Source organism: Hippopotamus amphibius, chromosome 2 (assembly GCF_030028045.1).
Source record: "Hippopotamus amphibius kiboko isolate mHipAmp2 chromosome 2, mHipAmp2.hap2, whole genome shotgun sequence".
Taxonomy (NCBI): Eukaryota; Metazoa; Chordata; class Mammalia; order Artiodactyla; family Hippopotamidae; genus Hippopotamus; species Hippopotamus amphibius.
In genome coordinates this window covers 188011493-188034822 of record NC_080187.1, presented here as the reverse complement: position 1 = coordinate 188034822, position 23330 = coordinate 188011493, and the positions used below count along the sequence as shown (strand labels likewise).

The 23330-nt window shown below is 45.0% G+C and overlaps 1 protein-coding gene across 3 annotated transcripts in view; it reads right to left on the bottom strand.

Moving 5' to 3' along the window:
- The window catches only part of SORD (sorbitol dehydrogenase), a 35382-nt gene extending 12701 nt beyond the window's left edge, over positions 1-22681 (bottom strand). The window contains exons 1-4 of one of the 3 annotated variants that reach the window (XM_057724440.1): positions 22476-22681; positions 11108-11141; positions 5688-5852; positions 671-830 (exon numbers count right to left, since the gene is read on the bottom strand). In XM_057724440.1, coding sequence (XP_057580423.1) covers positions 671-830; positions 5688-5852; positions 11108-11141; positions 22476-22538 — 422 coding nt within the window. In that variant the 5' untranslated portion in view covers positions 22539-22681. Of the gene's footprint in view, positions 1-670; positions 831-5687; positions 5853-11107; positions 11142-18395; positions 18471-22475 lie in introns of those variants that run through there. The other 2 variants (XM_057724438.1, XM_057724439.1) reach the window with 2 other exon arrangements.
- Positions 22682-23330: the final 649 nt, after the last annotated feature.

Below are 23330 nucleotides of genomic sequence, written 5' to 3'. Positions count from 1 at the left end.
GGCTCTAGAGCGCAGGCTCAGTAGATGTGGTGCACGGGCTTAGTTGCTCCACGGCATGTGGGATCTTCCCGGACCAGGGGTTGAACCCATGTCCTCTGCATTGGCAGGTGGGAGTCTTAACCACTGCGCCACCTGGGAAGTCCCTCATTGCCTTTTTTAAACTCCAGGTGATTAAAAGAGACTGAAGCAGAAGAAGGTTAAGTCATTTCTTCAAAGTCACTCACTAGGAGGGATTTGCTCCAAGGTTGCAAAGCTCATGCCCTGGCTCCACGCCACAGTAAACCCCCGTTGTTGCCAAGGTTCCGCCTGTTACCAGATCCCTTTCTTGTAGCTGCAGTGGAAACCAATAATGGAGGACAACCGCGATAACTTATCTCCACAATGGCTGGAGAGGAGTGAGTGATTTCAGCAATGATCTTCTATTATTGCTCTAGGTGAGGGAAAGTTAGATTGAAAGACTAAAAATAAGCACTGTGAGTCAGTCTTAGCCCTAGCCAGACTACCCCTCCCTCAGTGCCTCCAAGAAGGGCAGGCCTGCCAAGGATGCCTCATGTCTGGAATTATGAGTTAAAAAGAATGAAGAAACCACTATAGGAAACTAGAAGAAAGAACACCAAAAGAACATTGGGGAAGAGGTCCCAGGTGGTACAGCTGGGCCATGGGTACTAACTTGTAGCAGAAGTTAGCATTGTGCTTGTAGAACCGGCAGAGATTCCCGTCATCGGGGGGCGTGGCACAGAAGAAGATGGTTGGTGACAGATTGTATCGGCCAATCTTGCAGAATTCATCAGCTTCTCGGGGAGCACCAGGCTCGATGGCAACACGATCACCTGCAGGAAAAAAAACACAGGCAGGGGCAGAGATGCCATGAAGAGACAGGTGCTCATGGGCAGATGCCAGCAGGGGAATCTGGCCAACTGAGTCTCCCTCCGCGCTGGGGACCGAGGGTACTCCAGGAAGCCCAGCCCATTAGCGCTTCCAAAGGAAACACCAAATGCAACACATACACCCTGGAGGAAAATGACCAAATCAATTCTCCACAGACTGGTTTGGTCTGCCTGCCCTTTTACCGGCTCATGGAACAAGCCAACCTGCCCCTCCAGCTCCACAGCCACCTGCCAGCTTGGGAAACATACAACCAGTCCCATCAAGCCAGTTTAACTTCTCATCTCAAACTGCTGCAAAAGAAGTGGCTAGTGTGTGGAATTTGCAGACATTTTTTTTCTTCACCTGTTTTGATAATATGCTAAAAGGAGTCATAACAATGGCAGGTCTTATGTTCACTGTCCTAGACAATAACTGATTCCTGGTTAGCAGAACCAATAAGGCAAATAACCCACAGAGGCCTCAGACTCTGGTTCAAGCTTGTGAACAGCTGGCTCTATCGTACTTCTCTCTATGTCTCACTACGCCCACTTGGAAATCCAGCCTTAGAACGGCCCTTCTATCTTCTTAGTATAAAATTTGCAAACATATAGCAAAGTTGAAAGAACTATATGGTGAACATCCAGATGTTCTCCCCTTAGTTTCTTCAAGTAACATTTAGCTACATTCACTTTATCACATACCCATCCCATTATCCATCTCTCTTCCATCCATCAATCCACCTTCTTTTCTAACGCATTTCAAAGTAGGTTGCACACATGGAGACACATCACTCAGCTTCCTATCGTTATACTTCAGCTTGCATGTCATTAACTAGAGTACAATACTTATTTATGGCTCCTTATTAAGGTAAATTTAGATGCTGAAAGAATGCACAAATATTAAGTAGATCATTAGATGAATTTGATAAAGGCATTCACCTGTGTAATATAAACCCCTACCAAGACACAGAACATTAACACTACCTCGTAAATTTCATCCCTTTAAGTCCCTTCCCAGTCCCCAGAGTTAGGGCCCACCTGTGCCTGAGGACTGTGTTAGGAGCCTGAGAAGAACCTGTGAGAGGTCTGCCCTTCACTAAGCAGAGACATGTTAAGGTATTTTTATGTCTTTTGTGTTAAAAGGACTTACAGGATAGTGTAGAGTCCTGGTATGTATTAAGTGCACATTAAAAGTGCTGGTAGTGATGATGATTGTAGTAGTAGTAATATATAATAGCATTAATAAAATTTTTTATTGAATTTTTCATTATAAAAGCTCAGGCTGGTATTATCACAGAGGAAATTCAAACAATAAGATAAATAGGCAGGAGGGTGTGACCAAGATGGTGGGAGTAAGAAGAACCTGAGCTCGACTTCTCCTAAAGGCACACCAAAATTACATTTACAGAGCAACTCTCAAAGAGAACTAGCAGAAAAGATCTTCCACAACTAAAGATATAAAGAAGGAACTACAACAGATGGGTAGGAGGGGCAAAGATACAGTATAGTCAAGACCCACACCTCTGGGTAGGCAACCCACAAACAGGAGAAAAATCACAAACGCAAAGGATCTCCCCCAAGAGAACCCAAGGTCAGAGCCCCACATCGGGCTCCCCAGCCCAGGGGTCCTACACTGGGAAGACGAATCCCCAAAACATCTGGCTTTGAAGGCCAGTGAGACTTTTGGACAAGAGAGCCAGAGGGGGCTGTAGGAAACAGAGACGTCACTCTTAAGGGCGCTCACAAAATCTCACACACTGAGAACCAGCGCAGAGGCAGTCATTTGAAAGGAGGCTGGGTCAGAACCACTTGCTAATCTTGCAGAGCCGCCCAGAGGGGCAGGAGGTAACGGACCCCTTCTGGGAACACAGGTAGTGGCAGCAGCAATTTGGGGGAGCTTATGCTACCACAAGAACCCTGGTGCTAACAAGTGCCATTCTGGAGTTTTCCCTCTTGCCTGTGAGCGCAAAGGGCTTATACGCCCATCAGTCAGTCAGAACCAGTCCCAGGACCCCACAGGCTGCACAGCCAGCCATGCCAGGACTCAGCCTCAGCCACCAGCAGCTGGCAGCCTCAGCACAAAGCGGGGCATGGCCGCCAATTAGGCCAGGGACCAGACCCACCAACCCACAGTGGTCAGCTTGCTACAACAGAAGACCCCATGCAGCCCACACGGGTGACATCCCTCTGGTGACCAGAGGGAGTGTGCTGCAGGCCCCATGGGACACCTCCTACATCAGTCTATTTCTCTAAGATTGGGAAATGAAACTGACCTAACTAATATATAGGAATAAAAACAGAATTAGGCAAAATGAGGTGGCAGAAGAGTATGTTTTATACAAAGGAACAAGATAAAACCTCAGAAGAACTAAGTGAAGTGGAGATAAGCATCTACCCAATAAAGAGTTAGTTCAAGGTAATGATCATAACATTGCTCAATGAACTTGGGAGATGAATGGATAAACACACTGAGAAGTTTAACAAAGAGTTAGAAAATATAAAGAAGAATCAAACAGAGCTGAAGAATACAATAAGTGAAATTTAAAAAAATACACTAGAAGGAATCAACAGATTAGATGGTACAGAGGAATGGATCAGTGAGCTGGAAGACAGAATAGTGGAAGAGAAAAGAATTCTTTAAAACAAGGATAGTGGGACTTCCCTGGTGGCACAGGGCTTAAGAATCCGCCTGCCAATGCAGGGGACACAGGTTCAATCCCTGGTCCAGGAAGATCCCACATGCCAAGGAGCAACTAAGCCCGTGTGTCACAACTACTGAAGCTCGTGTGCCTAGAGCCTGTGCTCCACAACAAGAGAAGCCACCGCAATGAGAACCCTGCACACTGCAATGAAGAGTAGCTCCCGCTCGCCACAACTAGAGAAAGCCTGTGTGCAGCAATGAAGACACAATGCAGCCATAAATAAATAAATAATACAATAAATCTTAAAAAATAAATAAAACAAGGATAGTTTAAGAGATCTCTGGAACATCAGGCATACTAAAATTCACATTATAAAGAGCCTAGAAAAAGAATAGAGAAAAAGGCAGAGAACTTATTTGGATATATGATAGCTGAAAACTTCCCTAACCTGGGAAAGGAAACAGATATGCAGGTCCAAAAAGTACAAAGTCTCAAACAAGATCAACCCAGAGATCTACACCAAGACACATTGTAAATAAAAACAGCAAAAATTAAAGAGAAAAGGAACTAGTAGCACACAAGGGAACTCCTATAAAACTATCACCTAGCTGACTTTTCAGCAAAAACCCTGCAGGCCAGGAAGGAGTGGCACGATATATTAAAAGCAATGAAAGGGAAAAATCTACAACCAAGGGAAAAGTCTACCTGGCAAAACTATCATTCAGATTTGAAGCAGAGATCAAGAGGTTTTCCGAAGCAGCAAAAGCTAAAAGAGTTCAGCACTACTAAAATGGCCTTACAAGAAATGTTAAAGGAACTTCATTAAGTAGAAAATAAAACCACAACTAGAAATATGAAAATTATGAAAGGAAAAATGTCATTGTTAAAGGCAAATATACAGAAAAGATAACAGATCAATCACTCATAAAGACAGTAGGAAGGTTAAAAGACAAAGTAGTAAAACCATTTATATCCACAATAGGAAGTTAAGGGATACACAAAACAAAAATATGTAAAATATGATGTCAAAAACACTGAGCATTAAGTTTGGGGAGTAAAAATGCAGGTTTGTTAAAATGCATTCAAACTTAAGAGATCAGCAACTTAATCACAGGTATATATAGGTCTTTTACATATACAGATATTTATGTATATGCTGATATCTGGTCTCCTCAACTAAATTGAAGCTTCCAGGGATCATATCTTCTCAATTTTCTGTATCCCCCAAAGCACCAGGCACAAGGCTGGACCCATTGTAGATGCTGATTAAGCACCTGTTATAACTTAAATTTAGAGAAACCCACTTCCTATTTTGACATATAGAGATACCTTGTCCCATAGGTAAAAACCAATCAGTGGCTATTGGAAGCTACGAACCTTCCACTTTGGGATAATCCTGTGAAACTTCAGGGGCTTTCTTGACTTCACTGATGATAAATGCAGGGCCTTACTTAACATTCCTAAATGAGACACCTGTCTAGCTTCTTCAGAGCTAGTGGATCCCTCACCTGAGCCAGGCTCAGAGAGCCTTATAACTAACACAGGATGGCACGCATCTCCTGAGACCTGCCTCCTTCCCCCAAATAATCCATCATCTCCAGGCTATGCAGCGGCCTCATCAGGAAAGGAAGGTTAAAGCCAACAGCTGGCTATTCCAAGACAGCCTGGATTTAATTCACTGAGTTGGAGAATATCACAATCTGCCACAGCTGAGAATTCCTCCCTGAATTAAGCAAATCTAGAAAAATATTGGTGATTTCCCAGTCATTCAATAAAATCGATGCTGCACAGAAGGCCCTGGTTCTTAGCATGAAGAGGCACTCTGTGGTTCCTGTGGCTGGAATGTTTTTCCCCTCCCCTTTACCTGGCTTATTTCTTACTTGCCTTCAGGTATTGAATTAATTGTCTCTTCCTCAGATGAGGCAGGGGTCTGGAGGGTAGTATACACTGATTGCACCCTGTAGTCTCCTCTGCTGCCCTCAACACAATTTTAATTAATTTACTCTCTGTTCCAGCTGCCTTCCCCTGTGGAACCTAAGATCCATGTGTGTAGGTACTGAGACTGTCTTGTTCACTACTGTAACCCCCGTGTTTAACAGAGGGCCTGGCCCTGAGTAATCACGCACAAATATTTGTGTTGAATGAATAAACAAATCCACTGGTGGAAGGCTTTGCTGACCTGGTTTTAGGTGCTTGACCAATGATCCCACTTTTACCACTGTTCCTGAAGCTTCATGCCCCAGCACCATTGGATTTTTCACAACAAAATCTCCAATTCGACCATGCTGCCAGTAGTGGACATCTGAGCCGCAGATTCCAACAGAATGCATCTTCAGCAGCACCTCTGATAAGATAAAGGAGAAGGAGAAAACAAGTGAGGGAGGAAAGGCCCCGTCTATCCCTCTGAGGCACCCTGGCATTCTTCCTCTGGACAAAGGAGAGCGCTTGGTTTCAAAGGCCAGGTACAAAATTTAGATCACAGAGAAAAACAAGCTAAACAGCAAACTTGATCAAGTCTTGCAAGGCAAGAAAGCTTCCACAGAACAAAAGAATCCCATGTGAGGGCTAATTCTATGTATCAACTTGCCTTGGATATGGTGACCAGTTGTTTGGTTAAATGCTAGATGTTGCTGTGAAGGTATTTTTTAGACATGATTAACATTTAAGCACATTCATGTTTACTGCAGCATTATTTACAACAGTCAAGATATGGAAACAATTTAAGTGTCCACTGATGGACAAATGGACAAAGAAAATGTGGCATATATATACAATGGAATATTATTCAGACATAAGAAAAGGAAATCTTGCCATTTGCAACAACATGGATAGACCCTGAGGGCATTATGCTAAGTAAAGTAAGTCAGAGAAAGACAAATACCTTATTTTTTTGTTTAAAAACATTTTTTATTGGAGTATAGTTGCTTTACAATATTGTGTTAGTTCATACTGTACAGCAAAGTGAATCAGCTATACATACATATATATCTCCTCTTTGTTGGATTTCCTTCTCATTTAGGTCACCAAAGAGCACTGAGTTCCCTGTGCTATAGGGTAGATTCTCATTAGTTATCTATTTTATACATAGTATCAATAGTGTATACATGTCAATCCTAATCTCCCAATTCATCCCACCCTCCACCTTTCCCCCTTGGTATCCACATGCTTGTTCCCTACGTCTGTGTCTCTATTTCTGTTTTGTAAATAAGACTGTCTGTACCAATTTTTTCAGATTCCACATATATGTGTTAACATACGATATTTGTTTTTTTCTTTCTGAGTTACTTCACTTGTATGACAGTCTCTAGGTCCATCCATGTCTCTACAGATGACCCAATTTCGTTCCTTTTTATGGCTGAGTAATATTCCATTGTATATATGTATCATATCTTCTTCCTTTTTAAAAAAAATTATTTATTTATTTACTTATTTATTGGCTGCGTTGGGTCTTCGTTGCTGCACACAGGCTTTCTCTAGTTGCAGCGAGTGGGGGCTACTCTTCATTGTGGTGCATGGGCTCCTCATTGCAGTGGCTTCTCTTGTTGCAGAGCACGGGATCTAGGTGTGTGGGCTTCAGTAGTTGCGGCATGTGAGCTCAATAGTTGTGGCTCACGGGCTCTAGAGCGCAGGCTCAATAGGTGTGGTGAACGGGCTTAGTTGTTCCGCATGTGGTATCTTCCTGGGGCAAGGATCAACCCGTGTCCCCTGCCTGAGCAGGCAGATTCTTAACCATTGCGCCACCAAGGAAGTCCTACCATATATTCTTTATCCATTCCTCTGTTGATGGACGTTTAGGTTGCTTCCATGTCCTGGCTATTGTAAATAGTGCTGCAGTGAACATTGGGGTGCATGTGGGATAATCCTACGAAACTTCAGGGGCTTTCTTGACTTCACTGATGATAAATGCAGGGCCTCACTTAACATTCCTAAATGAGACACCTGTCTAGCTTCTTCAGAGCTAGTGGATCCCTCACCTGAGCCAGGCTCAGAGAGCCTTATAACTAACACAGGATGGCACGCACCTCCTGAGACCTGCCTCCTTCCCCCAAATAATCCATCATCTCCAGGCTATGCAGCGGCCTCATCAGGAAAGGAAGGTTAAAGCTAACAGCTGGCTATTCCAAGACAGCCTGGATTTAATTCACTGAGTTGGAGAATATCACAATCTGCCACAGCTGAGAATTCCTCCCTGAATTAAGCAAATCTAGAAAAATATTGGTGATTTCCCAGTCATTCAATAAAATCGATGCTGCACAGAAGGCCCTGGTTCTTAGCATGAAGAGGCACTCTGTGGTTCCTGTGGCTGGAATGTTTTTCCCCTCCCCTTTACCTGGCTTATTTCTTACTTGCCTTCAGGTATTGAATTAATTGTCCCTTCCTCAGATGAATTGTGATTTGGATTACGGTTTTCTCTGGGTATATGTCCAGTAGACAATACCTTATGATCTCACTTATATGTGGAATCTAAAACTAAAACCCAACCAAACCAAACCAAAACAAAAACCTACCAAGCTCATGGATACAGAAAATGGTGGTTGCTGGAGGCAGGAGTAGAGGGTGGGTGAAATAGTGAAGGGGGTCAAAGGGAACAAACTTCTAGTTATAATACAAATAAGTCACAGGGAGGTAATGTACAGCATGGTGACTATAGTTAATAATACTGCATTGCACATTTTAAAGTTGCTAAGAGAATAGATCTTAAAACTTCTCATCAGGACTTCCCTGGTGGTCCAGTGGTTAAGACTCTGCACTCCCAATGCAGGGAGCATAGGTTCAACCCTGGTCAAGCAGCTAAGATCCCACACGCCACACAGTGCAGCCAAGAAAAAAAAAACAAGTTCTCATCACAAGAAAAAAAATCTGTAACTATTTGTGATCACAGATGTTAACTAGACATTGCAGTGATCACTTCACAATATATGCAGATACCAAATCATTATGTTGTGTACCTGAAGCTAATATAATGTTACATGTCAATTATACCTCAATAAAACAAACATTTAAATCAGTAGATTTTGAGTAAAGCAGATTACCCTCCAAAATGTGGATAAGCCTCCTCCAACCAGTTGAAGACCTTAAAAGAAGTGTGAGGTTTCTTGAAGGAGATGGAATTCTCCTCAAGACTTACCTGAATTTTCAGCCTGCTGGTTATCCCTACAAATTTTGAACTAGGCAGCTCCCCCTACCCTGTCTCTCTCTATATAAATAAATCTATATATAAATAAATATAAATAATAACTTTTCCCTAGGTTCTGTTTCTCTGGAGAACTCTTGACTAGTATATGGAATAAAAGATATTATTAGTAGGGGCTTCCCTGGTGACGCAGTAGAATCCGCCTGCCAATGTAGGGGACACGGGTTTGAGCCCTGGTCCAGGAGGATCCCATATGCTGCAGAGCAACTAAGCCCGTGCGCCACAACTACTGAGCCTGTGCTCTAGAGCCCAAGAGCCACAACTACTGAGCCCACGTGCCACAACTACTGAAGCCCACGTGCCTAGAGTCTGTGCTCTGCAACAGAAGCCACCGCAGTGAGAAGCCTGAGTGCTGCGACGAAGAGTAGCCCCAACTCACCAGAACTAGAGAAAGCCCGTGCACAGCAACGAAGACCCAATGCAGCCAAAAATAAATAAATAAATAAATAAATAAATAAATAAATAAATAAAAGATATTATTAGTAGGAAGAAGTGTGTCAATCACCTAAGAGAAAAAAACTGTTTTCGAGATTAACTGTTTCTAGACAATTAATATTCTGAATATTCTACACCAGATTCTTATCTATTCATGAGACAGAGGCTGGCAAAATCTAGACTTGGCAATACTTTGTGTGCTATAAGGCTGAGTTCTTCATGCCTGTTGTTTTGTTCAAAAGTGAAGCTTTAATTTAAACCATCCAAAGAATTCAACTGGCATTTCTCCTTTACAGGTTTGAGTATAGTGAGAGATTTGGTGATATTGTTATTGTCAGTTTTCCAAGTTTAAAATAATGATGCTACTGAGCCCCTTTGCTGAAATAAATCCTAAAGGATTACTGGCCTAGTCTGACTGAGTTTACCATGTTACAAAATATCTCCCTGAGAAAAAGCTCTGCCTTAGAAGGACAAAGAGACCCAAAGCTCTGCTCTGCACTCAGATGTCTGACACACTGCCCTTGCCACAAGGCATGGGAGATCCACCAGGTGGAACTTCCTTCATCCTTGGTTTTGGTGAACAGAGTAAGAAGTGACAGGGTGGATCCTGAGATCAAAGGTAGGGAAAAGTCATTTGAGTTAGGAAAATTATCTCAGAGTTTCCTCTTGTGAAGTTACCAATTTATAATAAGAGATTAAATTTGAGTTGCTAGAACGCTAGCTGAAATTTACCATCACTTCCCCTTCCAATTCAAAGGCAGCAAGAAAGTGAGAGCAGAATGCTGCTTCAGAGAGAGAAATCGTAAAGGATCCTTTGGGTCCAAAACAGCCTTTTTCTTTTTTTTTTTCCACGTCCGGAATCCACACTAACTTTTCAGAACACAGTGAAGTGCCTCTTTCACTTCTCTGACCATAGTATTTCAGAAAAAACACTTGAGCCTTAAATATACATTACTTGCTAAACACTGATAGAAATAGCTATTGTCTGTATTCTTACTGCTATAAATCAGTAACTCAACTGACCTTTGAGTAGCAAAGCTCTAGAGGCCCGAGGAAAGCCGCCTTCAGTCTGATGCTCATACAGAAGCTACAGCTCTGGGGTCAGGTGGGGCAAGGTGGGGAAGCATGCCCCCAACTCATCAAGGACAGAAAGAGACCTGAGTGGCTGCGTGCGAGATGCGCTACCCATAGACACTTCGCCCCTTGCCACCAGCCTCCCTTCCTGCTGTGCGACTCCAGAGATGGAAGCGCTTAGAAAACTGTCAGTTGGGAATCTGCCATAGCTAAGAGGGTGGCATGACCTCCCCAGGTACAGACACCACCCCAGGAAACCTGCGTGTCAGCTCAGCTCATCAGGTTCGGGGAGAAGGAGTGGAACAAAGGTGACAGAAACCCTGCCCCAGTGTGCTCACCCACTTTCTGCTCCCAGTTGACTAGGGTGGTAGGGGAGGGCTCCATGGAGCCCCTCCCATCCCCACTGGACAGAAGGTCCTGGTCTTTCTGGGCCTTCCTGGATGTTCCCTTTTGTAATTAAAAGATTAAGATCTATAGACTCACTCCTTTTCAAAGTTTGGGTTAGGGTTAGGACACGACTCGGCCACCCAAATAGCAGCTTATAGAGGACAGAGTAACCTAATTGTCATTAGTTCAAAAGAGGAAAAGTTCTGCCTTTGGTCCATAAATTGAATAATTTTATGTCAAAAACTCTTTGGGACAAGTCGGCAGTTTGATATGGTAACTCTCCTGGTTCTACCACTGTTTCTTTTATTTCATGTAGCAGCCAGATTGAATCTATCCAGTCATGCTGTGGACCACGGACTAGGTTGAAAGCCTAACAAAAGCATAGTTTTTAATGGAGGCTTTTAAGTAATAAACAGTAGGAAAAGAGGGCTAAGTGGGCAATGCACATGCATCTCCAGGGTAAACAATAGGAAACAATAAAATACAAGTCGTATATTCTAAGGACCTACCATTTGGGCCTGGTTCAGGGATAGGATAGTTCTCCTAAAGGAAACAAAATAGAAAAATCATTTAGTATGCATAATAACTTTACATTATGAATATTTTGAATCTTTGTTTAAATTAAAGTTTCATTCAAATATTTCTTCTTATAATTAACACAGACTCAGACCATAATACTGCTGGGTGGATGCCTGAGGGGCTACCTTGAATACTACTGACTCTGCTGACCTCACCCCACCCACTGGTGCAATTTGCCACGGACCAAGAAAAAGTAGACTACCTGCACACCCTGGCAGAAAGGATGCTTCTGGGTCTCTAATATGGAATGTGGAAAATACATCCTTAGATACAGATTTGTTTGGTCTAGCAAACTCGTACAGGGAAAGGATGAGGTGTTTCTGGCAGTTGCATAGGAGGGCTTTTGTCTCTAGACAGGTTGGAGAAACTGTGTGCTCCACTCATTCACATCAGTGTGCAGACCAAAATTTCTTACCCTCTTCCAAAACATCCCATGTGGAGTTTTAGCAGCCCCTTGGGAACACATAGGACCTGCATTTTGCCCACTCTCACTGGGTTAAAAAAGCAATCTGGTGTTCACAGCTATTAATGCTGAGGATGACGATAATTTACCAAGCTTTTTTCCCACTGCAAGCTGGCTAGTAAATTCCTGGTGACAAGGAGGAAGGACAGTGAGTAGCCAAATCCAAGTGTCCATTTTATTAATTCTTTGAAGGCAGCCAAGCAAGAAGAGGGAAAAGGGGTGTAAATAAAGTGTTCACTGTACATATTGTGTGTCAGACAGTCTACTGGGCACAGGGCCCACCATTTGCAGATGAGAAACATGAGGCTGGGAAGTTAAATAACTTGGTCGAGGTCATATAGCCAGAGTGGATAAACCAGGTCTAATTCCAGGTGTGTCTGACTGCCAAGCCTGTCTCACTGCATCCCACTGCACCCCCAAGGTGTCATTTGCTTTTTCTCCTTCAGTGGGGATGTAAGGAGCAGTCAATCAGGTGATGAGAATTTTGGAACTGGGCCCAGTGCAGAGTGCTCTGGGAGGAAGCACTGATCAAACCTTGCCTCCTCCAGGAAGCCTCCCCCAGATACTTTTATGGGTAGCAGTAAATAACCCTAGGGCTGGGAAGGGATAGTTAGGGAATTTGAGATCAATATGTATTCACTGCTGTATTTAAAATGGATAACCACGACTTCCTGTATTTAAAATGGATAACCACTAGTGGCGCAGTGGTTAAGAATCTGCCTGCCAAGGCAGGGGACACAGGTTCAAGCCCTGGTCTGGGAAGATCCCACATGCTGCAGAGCAACTAAGCCCGTGCGCCACAACTACTGAGCCTGCGCTCTAGAGCCCGTGAGCCACAACTACCGAAGCCCAAGCCTGTGCTCCACAGCAACAGAACCCACTGCAATGAGAAGCCTGTGCACCACAACAAAGAGCAGCCCCCGCTCACCACAACTAGAGGGAGCCCGCACGCAGCGACGGAGACCCAAGGCAGCCAAAAACAATTTAATTAACTAATTAATTTTTTTAAAAAGGCCATAAAAGTAAAAATATTTTAACAATAAAATAAAATGGATAACCAACAAAGACCTACTGTATAGCACATGGAACTCTGCTCAATGTTATGTGGCAGCCTGGATGGGAGGGAAGTTTGGGGGAGAATGGATACATGTATATGTATGGCTGAGTCACTCTGCTGAGCACCTGAAACTATCACAACACTGTTAATCAGATATACTTCAATATAAAAAAGAATAATCCTAGGGCTATTTTGCCAGCAAGATAAGAACCTTGTTGCCAAAGACTATGCCTTCAATCTCTGGCACCAGATACAGTGCCTGCCCCAAACCCGGTCGGCTTGTACTTGTTAAATAATCACACTCCATGACAGTATTTCCACAGGAGGTCAGAGGTTCTCGCTCATCCGATTACCAGTCCTTTCTGTTCTAACAGCTCAATGCTTATTTGAACTCCCTGTCTCCAGTGAAACAAAGGTCAAAGGGATATGCTAATGCTGATTGGCTAACACTGACCAACTTCCTTGTGTCAGGTCCTGTGCTAAGTGCTGTATACGCATCACCTCAGCTCATCCCCAGGACAACTCCACGCAGTGCACCTTTACTATTATTGCATTTTCTGTATGATGAGGGTGAGGAACGGGGAGATTTATAGCAAGCTGTCTGTAGTAACACTAAGGTTGTAAATGATGGAGCTGCACTCAAAGCAGCATGATGTGGGGAGAAGAGGCAGCTTTTTCATCTCAATAAATTTGGAAGGCAGAGAGGAAGAGAAGGAAGGAAGGAGAGAAGAGAGGGAGGGAGGGAATCCATCTAGGATGGGCAACTCTGGATAGCCGACTGTCACCAAAACCTTCCTCAAAATTGTTATTCCCACATCTGACATTACACAGTATCAGGGACTGCTGTGTGAAGTTATGTTTCTGTTACACTGAGTGAAACTGAGAATTGCAGGTTAAGTTGAAACTAAAGACTAAGTAAGGCCTTTAATTTCAAACATGGAACTGCACTCTCCCCACTCCCACCGCCCCCCTGAAGGCACTAGCAGGCAACTTCCCAGGCACTGGGAATTCCACAGCATAGTCTTCACATCCTTGACTCCAACCAGGCCAGGCCCAAACACCCCATTTGGGGTGGAAAGGTGGTAAGATCCAAACTCAAAGTAACAGTTGGGGACACCAAGTCGCCCTTGGGGCATTAGAGGATACTACTGTAAATGTCTGTTGGAGTTAACAGAGCCGACCAACTTTGGCCTTAGTGTCTCTCCTGGACACTAGAGGGTGCTGTGCCGATAGCTTGGTTTTTCCTTAGTAGCAGAACTTAAATACCTCTCCCTGAAAACCAACTTTCTTTTTCTGTTCTCTTTCTTGCTGATTCTAATCACCCTTCCAGCTCAGCTTGGCTCCTGTCTCCTTTCTCTGCAGGAGACATGCCACTTAAGCACAAGACCATGTTAAGATCAGTCCTTAAGTTTGTAAATATTATCCTAAGTGTGGTTGCAGGGCTCACAATGTTTTCGAAAGTTATTACAGCATGGTTACTAAAAAAACCTTGCTTTTCATTTATGGTTCCTTGGTATGATGTTGGCTAAATCCTGTTCACTTAATCTCCTTTTCAGTCTCAAATTACGGTGGTGATATTCTTTCATTTATCCAATTTCTCACATATCAAAATTTCTTAGCTCCTCTGAGATCTAGAACTTTCACTTTTAACCTCTTGGCCTCTTTCTTCATTCCCAAAGGCATATTCAAAGTTTGCTGAACAGGATATCTTATCTTTCTGTGAGGGATCGTAACGAGGGGATAAAGAGGAGTTGAGTAACAGTTCTTTACTGAGTTATGTTTTACAGCATTTTTCACTTAAATACTTAACTTACATATTCTCCTTTCTATGACCTTCAGGTCTTCCCCACCACCACCACAAATAAATCACAGAAATACTTCAGGAAGCACTCTCTGTAGGAACAGGGAATCATCTCAAGCGCCTCTCACATCCTAAATGTTATCTTGCCTTTCCTAAATATATTTTCTCAAATTAGCTTAAATATATACTTCCTGAATATACCCTATTGCCCCCCCCTTTCCTCAACTTCCAGCTGCACATCTGAGTTCACACTCTCAGTATGTCTTGCCTGGATTGCAGCAATGGCCTCAACACGAGGAGAAATTAGAAGATGCCTTTTCCCTCCTCCAGCCAACATGACTGGTACAGTGGTGAAGAACTCAAAGACTCTGGAATCGCTTGTCTGTGCTGAAATCCAGGATCCCCTCCAGGAGCTGTGTGACCTCGAGGCAGTTACATAACCTCTTTGTGCCTTCAATTTCCTCCTCTGTATAATGAAGATAATCATAAAAGAGAGTGCCCTTGGGAATTCCCCAGCAGTCCACTAGTTAGGACTCCCCACTCTCACTGCCAAGGGTCCAGGTTCAATACCTGGTCAGGGAACTAAGATCCTACAAGCCATGCAGCATGGCCGAGAGACAGAGAGAGAGAGAGAGAGAGAGAGAGAGAGAGAGAGAGAGAGCGCGCGCGCCCAATTCACAGTAGATAAGTTAGCTCTTATTACAAAAGAAATAAAATCAAAATCCTTTCTGCATAATCAGATCAGAATATGGTTGAACTAGCTCTGGACAACTTTGTCCTTTTCATTTTTGAAAAGGGTAGTTTTTAAATTGTTTTGGGGAAAAGTTGTATTTCTCTTGTTTTTATGTCAATATTAAGAGAACTTGACTTCTCCTTAAAAGGCTGAAATTTAGAAGACAGTCAAGTAGGATTCCAGCAGTGTTTTTCGGCTTGATTCTATCAGTTGAGTGTAAAAGCCATGCCCCCTGCCTTAGAGTAAAGGACAATAGGCAGGGCTGGGAGAAAGTGGCCAGTTTTGCGCCAGGTTCTTGCAGCCCACCTTTGCCAACTGCTCCTCCTGCCAGGTCACCTGTCAACCTGTTGACTGGCTGCCCTGCACCCTTAAGGAGAGCAGAGCAGACAATTTACTTTTGCTTCCCTCCCTCCTCAACCTTCCCCCTCCCTTGAGGCCTTGAAGGGTGTTTTGAGGTTGGGAGGAAAATCCAAAGGTTTCCCATTTGGCCATTTTATCCCAAGAGGCTTTGTTCTAGCCGCATTGGTCCTGGCAAACTCGGGGTCAAAGTAGAAGGGACAGACACTCTCCCAAAGTTCACTGGGCTAGTCTCCAGCCTCCAGTCCAGGCTCTCTGGGCTCCAACCCGCCTTCTGCTGATAACAATCTTTCTAAAGTACAAATTCATTTAAAGTGCCCAGTGGACCTGCAAAATCCTAAACGCCTCATTTGGTGGGCTAGCTGCCTCCTTGTAAATCTGCAATTCCCAAACCACCCCACACTCACTCCCTTACCTCATGGGGGCCATTTCTCCACTGGCCAATCCCCCACCTTCTTCACTGAGATCCCACAGGAGGTGGGAACTGAGGAGAAGGGAGAGTCATCTGGAATGACTTCCTAATTCCTGTGGGAACTCGGGGAGATTTTAGGTTTGGATGTGTTGGGACTGTGGTGTTGGGGACATCCAGGTGGGGTTGTCCAATAGGTGGTTGTACTCCTGGGACTGGTGCTCAGGCGTGGGTCAGGAACACAGACTCATGAACACGAATCATGAACATGGAGAGAAACAATCCCTCCTGCAAAAAGCCTTCCCTATCCTCACCATCCTTCTTCTCCTGAGCTTCCCCAGCACCTACAATTGAATCCATACTGGATGGTTAAAGGATTAGTTAATTCTCAGTTGTGATAAATAAACTTTTTTAAAAATTCCTCCTAATTCAAAATGTATGAACATAACTATACATGAACCTATTAGTTGCTTTTTTATTTAAAGCAAAAATATGAAGACTCTGAGCCTGGTTGGACGCTCTAGGCTATTGGTATCATTGATTAAATGCTCATTGTGTTCAGGTCTATGTAACTAAACATTTACATTTCTAAAAAATTATTGAGCCGAATATCACTTCACAAAATCTGACTATTATTTTCTCCAATTACATGTTCTTCATGTAAATCTGGTTTGGGGAAAATAGCCAGCTTTAACAGCCACACTAAAAGCCGTATCAAGTGAATGCCAATACTGTATACATGAGTACATATTTCTCCTCCTTAATTTCTCTGTCATGCAATTTTAAAAGAAAATTTCCCCCCATCCATGCATAATTCTAGTTTCCCCCCCAGTACAGGGTTACTTTTACCAAGTCTCTTAGCAGTACTAGGACATCACATAAAATGTTAAAATCCTATTTGTGGTATTGTTTACTGCCCCTCCCGCTTTTAGGAGAAAATGTTAGCTTTGTACTTCTTGGCCTTTTGCAGACAAAGGCACTGCCCTTCCATGTCAGTTGGCAGAGATGTCAGTATTTGCTGGATTTAATTGCCTATTGTTTATCTGGTTTGGGTTTTGTTTTATTGTTGAAACATAATTAAGATGAAAGGGAAAGGAGGTATTTCTTTAGGCTATTTGCTACTACCTGGTTCTCCCTTTTTCTGAAGGAATTTTAGATTCTGTTTTCAGCCTCAACTGCCTCTGACGGATAAGTCTAGCTCAGGTATTCAAGGGTTAAGTCGCCTGCATTTCCTCACTCACATGAATCTCCCAGGTCAACCCAGCTGTTCCTTAAAGCCTTTCAGGGCCCTTTCATTTGATCCTATAGAAGTAGGCAGCTCTGTCTACTGGTAGCAAAACCAGGGAGAGAGACCTGACATTTAGGCCCATTCCAGCTGCTGTGTGTTCATGCCCTCCTCTTTCTACAATCCCCTCCTCCTTACCCAAAATCTTAAGAGCAAAGTGTAATTGCAAGGAGGGGATGCCTTGAATGTGTTGTGTTACAGATACAGAATTATCCTACTTTTTAAAATATCATGACACATTCAAAACAATTCTTTTGACATCAGGTATAACACATTTCCTCACAGAGCAAAACCTCTAAGAAATATCTTCATGGTACTCTGATTAATGTGTAAACTTGTGGCTGACACACTATTTTCTCTGCCGTTTATAATTAAACAACATCAACCCATCACTCTGAAATGACGGTTTTCCCTTTAACTTGTTCTCTTCTCATACAGCTAATCATAAGACAAAAATCTGACTATATTCCCTCCATGGTGTTCATCTCCCTGGAGGCGGAGGCTATGCGGCTCCTGTTCTCCCTGTCCACATGCCTGAAATCGGATAGAGCTGGCTATCAAGAATAAGCGAGAGAACGCGTGTACTCAGTGTGGCCGATGGACTGTTCCTGATAGGTGATGCAATATGCACAGAAATGGACAGGCGCATTGAGCAATGTTTACAGCTTTTTGACATTGCTGCAACATCCAAATGCAGTGATACAAACACACAGGTCCACGGCCAACTGGAAATACACATAAAATTGGTCCTTCATCTCAGATAGTTAGTGAAGCACAAACTATCCCCTCAAATAGCTTCTTCAAGGAAAAACTAATCTGACTAGTTTATATCCCAACTCCGTGAACTAGTAATTCAGAGAGAATTCTGTAGCGGAGCAGAATTTGCCATCCCAAAATATGTCTCTAGGGCATATTAATTATTTCAAGCTTGTTATTTTCTTTAGAAATAGCAGATTTGGGAAAAGCTCTGAAAACCCAAGTGACACATTTGTAAGAGAAATCTCCATTTATAAGGGTGTCTCCCTCAATGTACCAAAAAGAGGAGGATGACCAAATCTCTAGAGACACATCAGTGGAGAAGGTGATGACTTAAAAATTGTATAACAACCTTACCCTTGTTTTCTGTGCTTTTCCTGGCAACCTCCGATAACTGACTCTCCCCACCCTCAACATCCTCTTTTCTCTTTAGCTGAGGATGGTATGTGAGATGAGGGTTTTGGCCATTTTGACGACTTTCTCAGTTTTCCTGGATATCTTCCATGTATATGTGTTAATAAACTTTTGTTCTTCTCCTGTCTCATGTCAATTTAATTCTTAGACCAGCCAGAAGAACCTAGAAGGGTAGAGGAAAATTTCTTACTCCCCAATACTATCTAATACTATCATCCGCATTATACAGACAGGAAACTGAAGCAGAAAGTAATTTGGCAGGTCATACAACCAGAAGCAGTAGAGCCAGGGCTAAACTCCACCCTGGCCCCAACCTGGCTGTGACCTCATTACTGTTTCCATTTGAAGAGGACCTCAGTGAGCTGACACTGTTTGCTGATAGGCTATTTGCCTCTATGCGTCAGCTTGGTCACCTCTTCCATTGCTCCTTTAAAGCCCATATGTTCTTTATTTAAAATGGTGGGGGTGGAGGGGGTATAGGAGTGAAGGTCCTAAGTCCTCATTATAAGGAATGATACAAAGAAACAGGCAGTCTCTCAGTATATACATGTGTACACACAATCCCACCCTCTCTGATTTACCACCCAACTTACAAATATCCCAGAGCCCAAACCACTGTGCAGGCCCAAGTCCCCAGGCCAAGGAGCACTGCCTCTTCCCTTGCTATGGCTGTGGTAATCACTAGCTAACTAGTAGTGAAGGAGTTTAATTTTTCCTTCCCTGCAGCCACAGCTTGGAGAAGGAAAAGGGAATCCTGCCTTCTCCATAGGCAGGTAGGATGAAGCCTGGGTGTCAGGTTTCCTTCCTGGTAGGTAAAGGACAAGTTTCAAGTGGCCCAGGTCTACCTCCATCTCAACCCCAAACCACTTAGCCTATTTGCTTTAAGGAAGGGGGTGCAAGGGCAGAGAGAAACCCTATCAGGGGGTTCCCCATGGAGGTGCTGGGGGACAACCATGCTCAGGAGGGAGTGGTGAGGGCCAGAACGGTCTGTATTGGGTTGCAAGTGTCACTAGGTCCCTAGGACCAAGGTAATTTCTCAGAGACCCCAAAATGTCCTGTCCCAGAAACATCTTAAATTCAAACCTGATCTGGACTTCCCTGGTGGCGTAGTGATTAAGAATCCACATGCCAGGCTTCCCTGGTTGCACAGTGGTTAAGAATCCGCCTGCCAATGCAGGCGACACGGGTTTGAGCCCTGGTCCAGGAAGATCCCACATGCCGTGGAGCAACTAAGCCTGTGTGCCACAACTACTGAGCCTGCGCTCTAGAGCCTGCAAGCCACAACTACTGAGCCCACAAGCCACAAATACTGAAGCCCCGTGCCTAGAGCCTGTGCTCCGCATCAAAGGAAGCCACCACAACAAGAAGCCTGCGCACTGCAATGAAGAGTAGCCCCCACTTCCCACAACTACAGAAAGCCCGTGTGCAGCAATGACGATCCAAAGCAGCCAATAAATAAATAAAATAAATAGAATTAGGAAAAAAAAAAAAGAATCCACCTGCCAATGCAGGGAACATGGGTTCGATCCCTGGTCCAGGAAGATCCCACAAGCCATGGAGCAACAAAGCCCATGTGCCACAACTACTGAGCCTGCCCTCTAGAGCCCATAAGCCACAACTACTGAAGCCCGTGAGCCTAGAGCCCATGCTCCACAAGAAGAGAAGCCACCACGTGAGGAGCCCGCACACTACAACAAAGAGTAGCCGCCACTCACCGCAACTAGAGAAAGCCCACGTGCAGCAATGAAGACCCAGCACAGTCAAAAATATTAATGAATTAAAAAATTCAAACCTGATCTTATCATTTTAATCTACACTCCTTTGTCTAGTAAGTGAACCCCATCACCTCCAACAGATCTGGGGTCCTCCCGAAGCCACCCTGAATCCTTTCACCCAGTTAGTGTACAAATCCCACAACCACAGGCTACATTCTCCAGCCTATCATATTCTCATCTCTATAGGATACACTCACCCTAACCCAGCCCCTAATTCAGTCAGGGAGTGGATTCTAAGGCACAGCTGATAAGACCAATTTTAGGTGAGTCTCCCCACCCTCTTCTATATTCAAGACTTTGTTCTACAGAGCCACATAAAGTCTGGTTGAGCAGAGGGAAAGCCTGAGTTTAGGAATTAAGGCAAAGCAGATCCTGGGGTTGTAATTACAGTTCTGCTTATTATTAGGTACATGCCTTTAAGGCAGGCCCTGAGCAGATGTAGAGGCAGGGCCTGTCTACTTCTCCAGCTTCACCACCAGTGCATGCAGTACATCACACTATTTACAGGACCAGTGAACAGGACTTGCAATGTTGTACTTCACTTAGTTTGCACTTGCTCTTCCACTTACCTGAATGACCCCCAGTTTCCGTCCAAGAAACAGCTCACGTAGCATCCATCGCCCCTAGGGCCTCTACCCTGGGCCAAGGGTACCCTGAGAGGTTTTTACGCTCTGTGGCCTCCATCACAGACCTCCCACAGTTCTGTTGTCTACAGCATGTGTCTGACTCCCTACAGCAGCTTGGGGGTAGGGACGGTGTCCTCCTCTCCCTCCCAGCCCAGTGCTTGGTACACGGCAGGCACCCTCTCATCTCGTAAATGTTTGTAGAATGCAAGGCTGAGTGTGAAATCACTCTGTAAGTTGTGTAGAGCTGTACCACTTTTCCTTCTTCATAATACCATGCGGCGTTTGTCGCAATACAAACTGTGTTGCTTTAATTCAGGACCTTGGGTGGAGGCTCCAAGGGGAGTAGAAAGAGCACTGGAATGGCAGTCTGAACCTCTGAGTTCTTTTCTGGGCTCTGTCAACTAATGAAGCATGTCACCTTGGGGATGGCACTTTCCTCAGCTGAGGAAATGATGAGTTGGCTCTGGGCAGGAGTTCTTAGTCTGGGGTTCACAGACCTCCAGAGGGTCTATGACAGAAGGGCTTAAAGGAAGTCCATGAACTCTGAAACTGCTGCCAAACTCAATCTGTTTGCGTTGTATGGGGAGAGAGACCACAAATTCTCAAATAGGCAGGAACTGCTGATCTGGATAATTTTCTGAGTCTCTCCAATCTAGATCCTGGTGCATGTTCTCTTTGAGAGTGAAGGAAGTGCCAGGGAACAGCAGAGATGGTTGGCACTGGTCCCACATACCCACTGCCCAGGCCCATCTGAGACAGACTTTGTAAGGGAGCCCTGGCACAACCACAGGGCTGACTCTGCAGCTCCCAGAACTTTGGCCCTATGAGCCAGGGAGCAGAGGCAGGGGCTGGGGTGGAGAAGACACACACAGAATGCTCTTAAAGGGACAGGGGAGCAGGATCAGGAAGGAAAATGGCTGGAACATGAACCAGATGTGGACCATGGGAGGTAAAGAGGAGAGGGGCTTTAGAGACATGAAGACTATCAAGATCCAGAAATCTGGCACGGGCATGGCAAACACCAAGAGTCCTGGAGATGGAGGCCTGTGCCGGCAGGAAAGGTGGAAGGAGGTGGCACTTTCTGAGTATCTATTAAGTGCTAGGTACTCTGCTAATCATAATAATCCTGCAAAGGAGGCTTTATCAGCCCCAAGCGAGAAAGATTAAGTACGAGTTCCACAGCTTTTAAACGTCCCTTTGGCCCCTCTTTCTGCCCTGCACGCTCTACCCATAGAAGAAGCTCAGCACATGTCCTAAATCAGGCAGCCTCCCTGGTATGTCTTCTGCAAAGTGCAATGACAAGAGGCTGGACTCTGAATCTGCAGCTGGCAAAGGGTGGAGAAGGCTTCCATCATTTTGCAACCTTCCTGGGTTCTGGCCACGTGCCGGCCACAGGGCTAAGTTCCGGGAGGCATGCGACAAGAACCCTGCCCTTAGCACCTTAGAACCAACCGCCTACCGTCCCCCTCCCCCCAACATGGTAACCAGCTCCGATCCGGGCGGCCTGGGCGCGCGGTGTGGGGCCCGCACCGCGCTGGAACTGGCACGCTGAGACCGCCGCTGGGCTTGGAGGCGAGTAGGGCAGGAACGGGCTAGACTTCCCACTCCCATCCCAGTTTTACCAAGCGCAGGTCTCCGGGTCCGTGCACCACCAGCGAGAGGTTCTCGGACTTGGCGGCCGCCATGTCGCCCTTTGCCTCGCGGGTCAGCCGAGGCTGCCGTCCGCAGTTCGTTAGGTGGTTCGGCTGGCGGCCCAGTGGAGGGTTTAGGGTAAGGGGCGGTAGGCTGGGCTTTGACTGGGAGCGCGCGCCCGGCCCGGGGCGGGGCTTCCTAGTCCCTGACAGCCGGGGCGGGGCTAGCGTGGAGGGGCGGGGTTGCCCTGCTCCCTCCCCAGGGCAAGCCGGGGGGCGGGAGCAGGCAAGCCGGAGAGGGGGCGGGGCAGGGAGGAGATAGGGAGGGGTGGCGAAGGCCAACCCACCTCCTCCTGAAGCTCGCTGTTTATCTCACATCCAGGGGGACCAATCTGCCCTGAAAGTAGTTTGCAGAGGCAATAATCCCCCAGACCAGAGTTCTCAAAGTTCAGCTGCAGAATGATGGGGATGGGCAATGTGGGGCAGTTTCTCAGGACCAGCACTGAGATTTTGATACAGTAAATCTAGTCTCAGCTGAGGCCTGAGGGTCTGTATTATTAGCATTGACAATGCCGAGGCTGCAGGTGGGGCACGGTCTACAAATGGTGAATGCAAGTTACACTGATGTAGTGTCCCTGTTGGCCCCATGTCCCCAGCATCCACAAAGTGCCTGCCACCAGAAGAGAATGAATGAATTAGTGCATCATCCCATGCGCCTGATGCATCAGTGTAAAGAAGCTGTGAAATGAAATCTGTGAGCTCCTTTCTCTTAACCAGCTCTGCTTCTTATATTAGAAGCAGGATTTCTGCCCAATTCTTCCTTCAAGCTTCTCTCCCTTTCAAGAA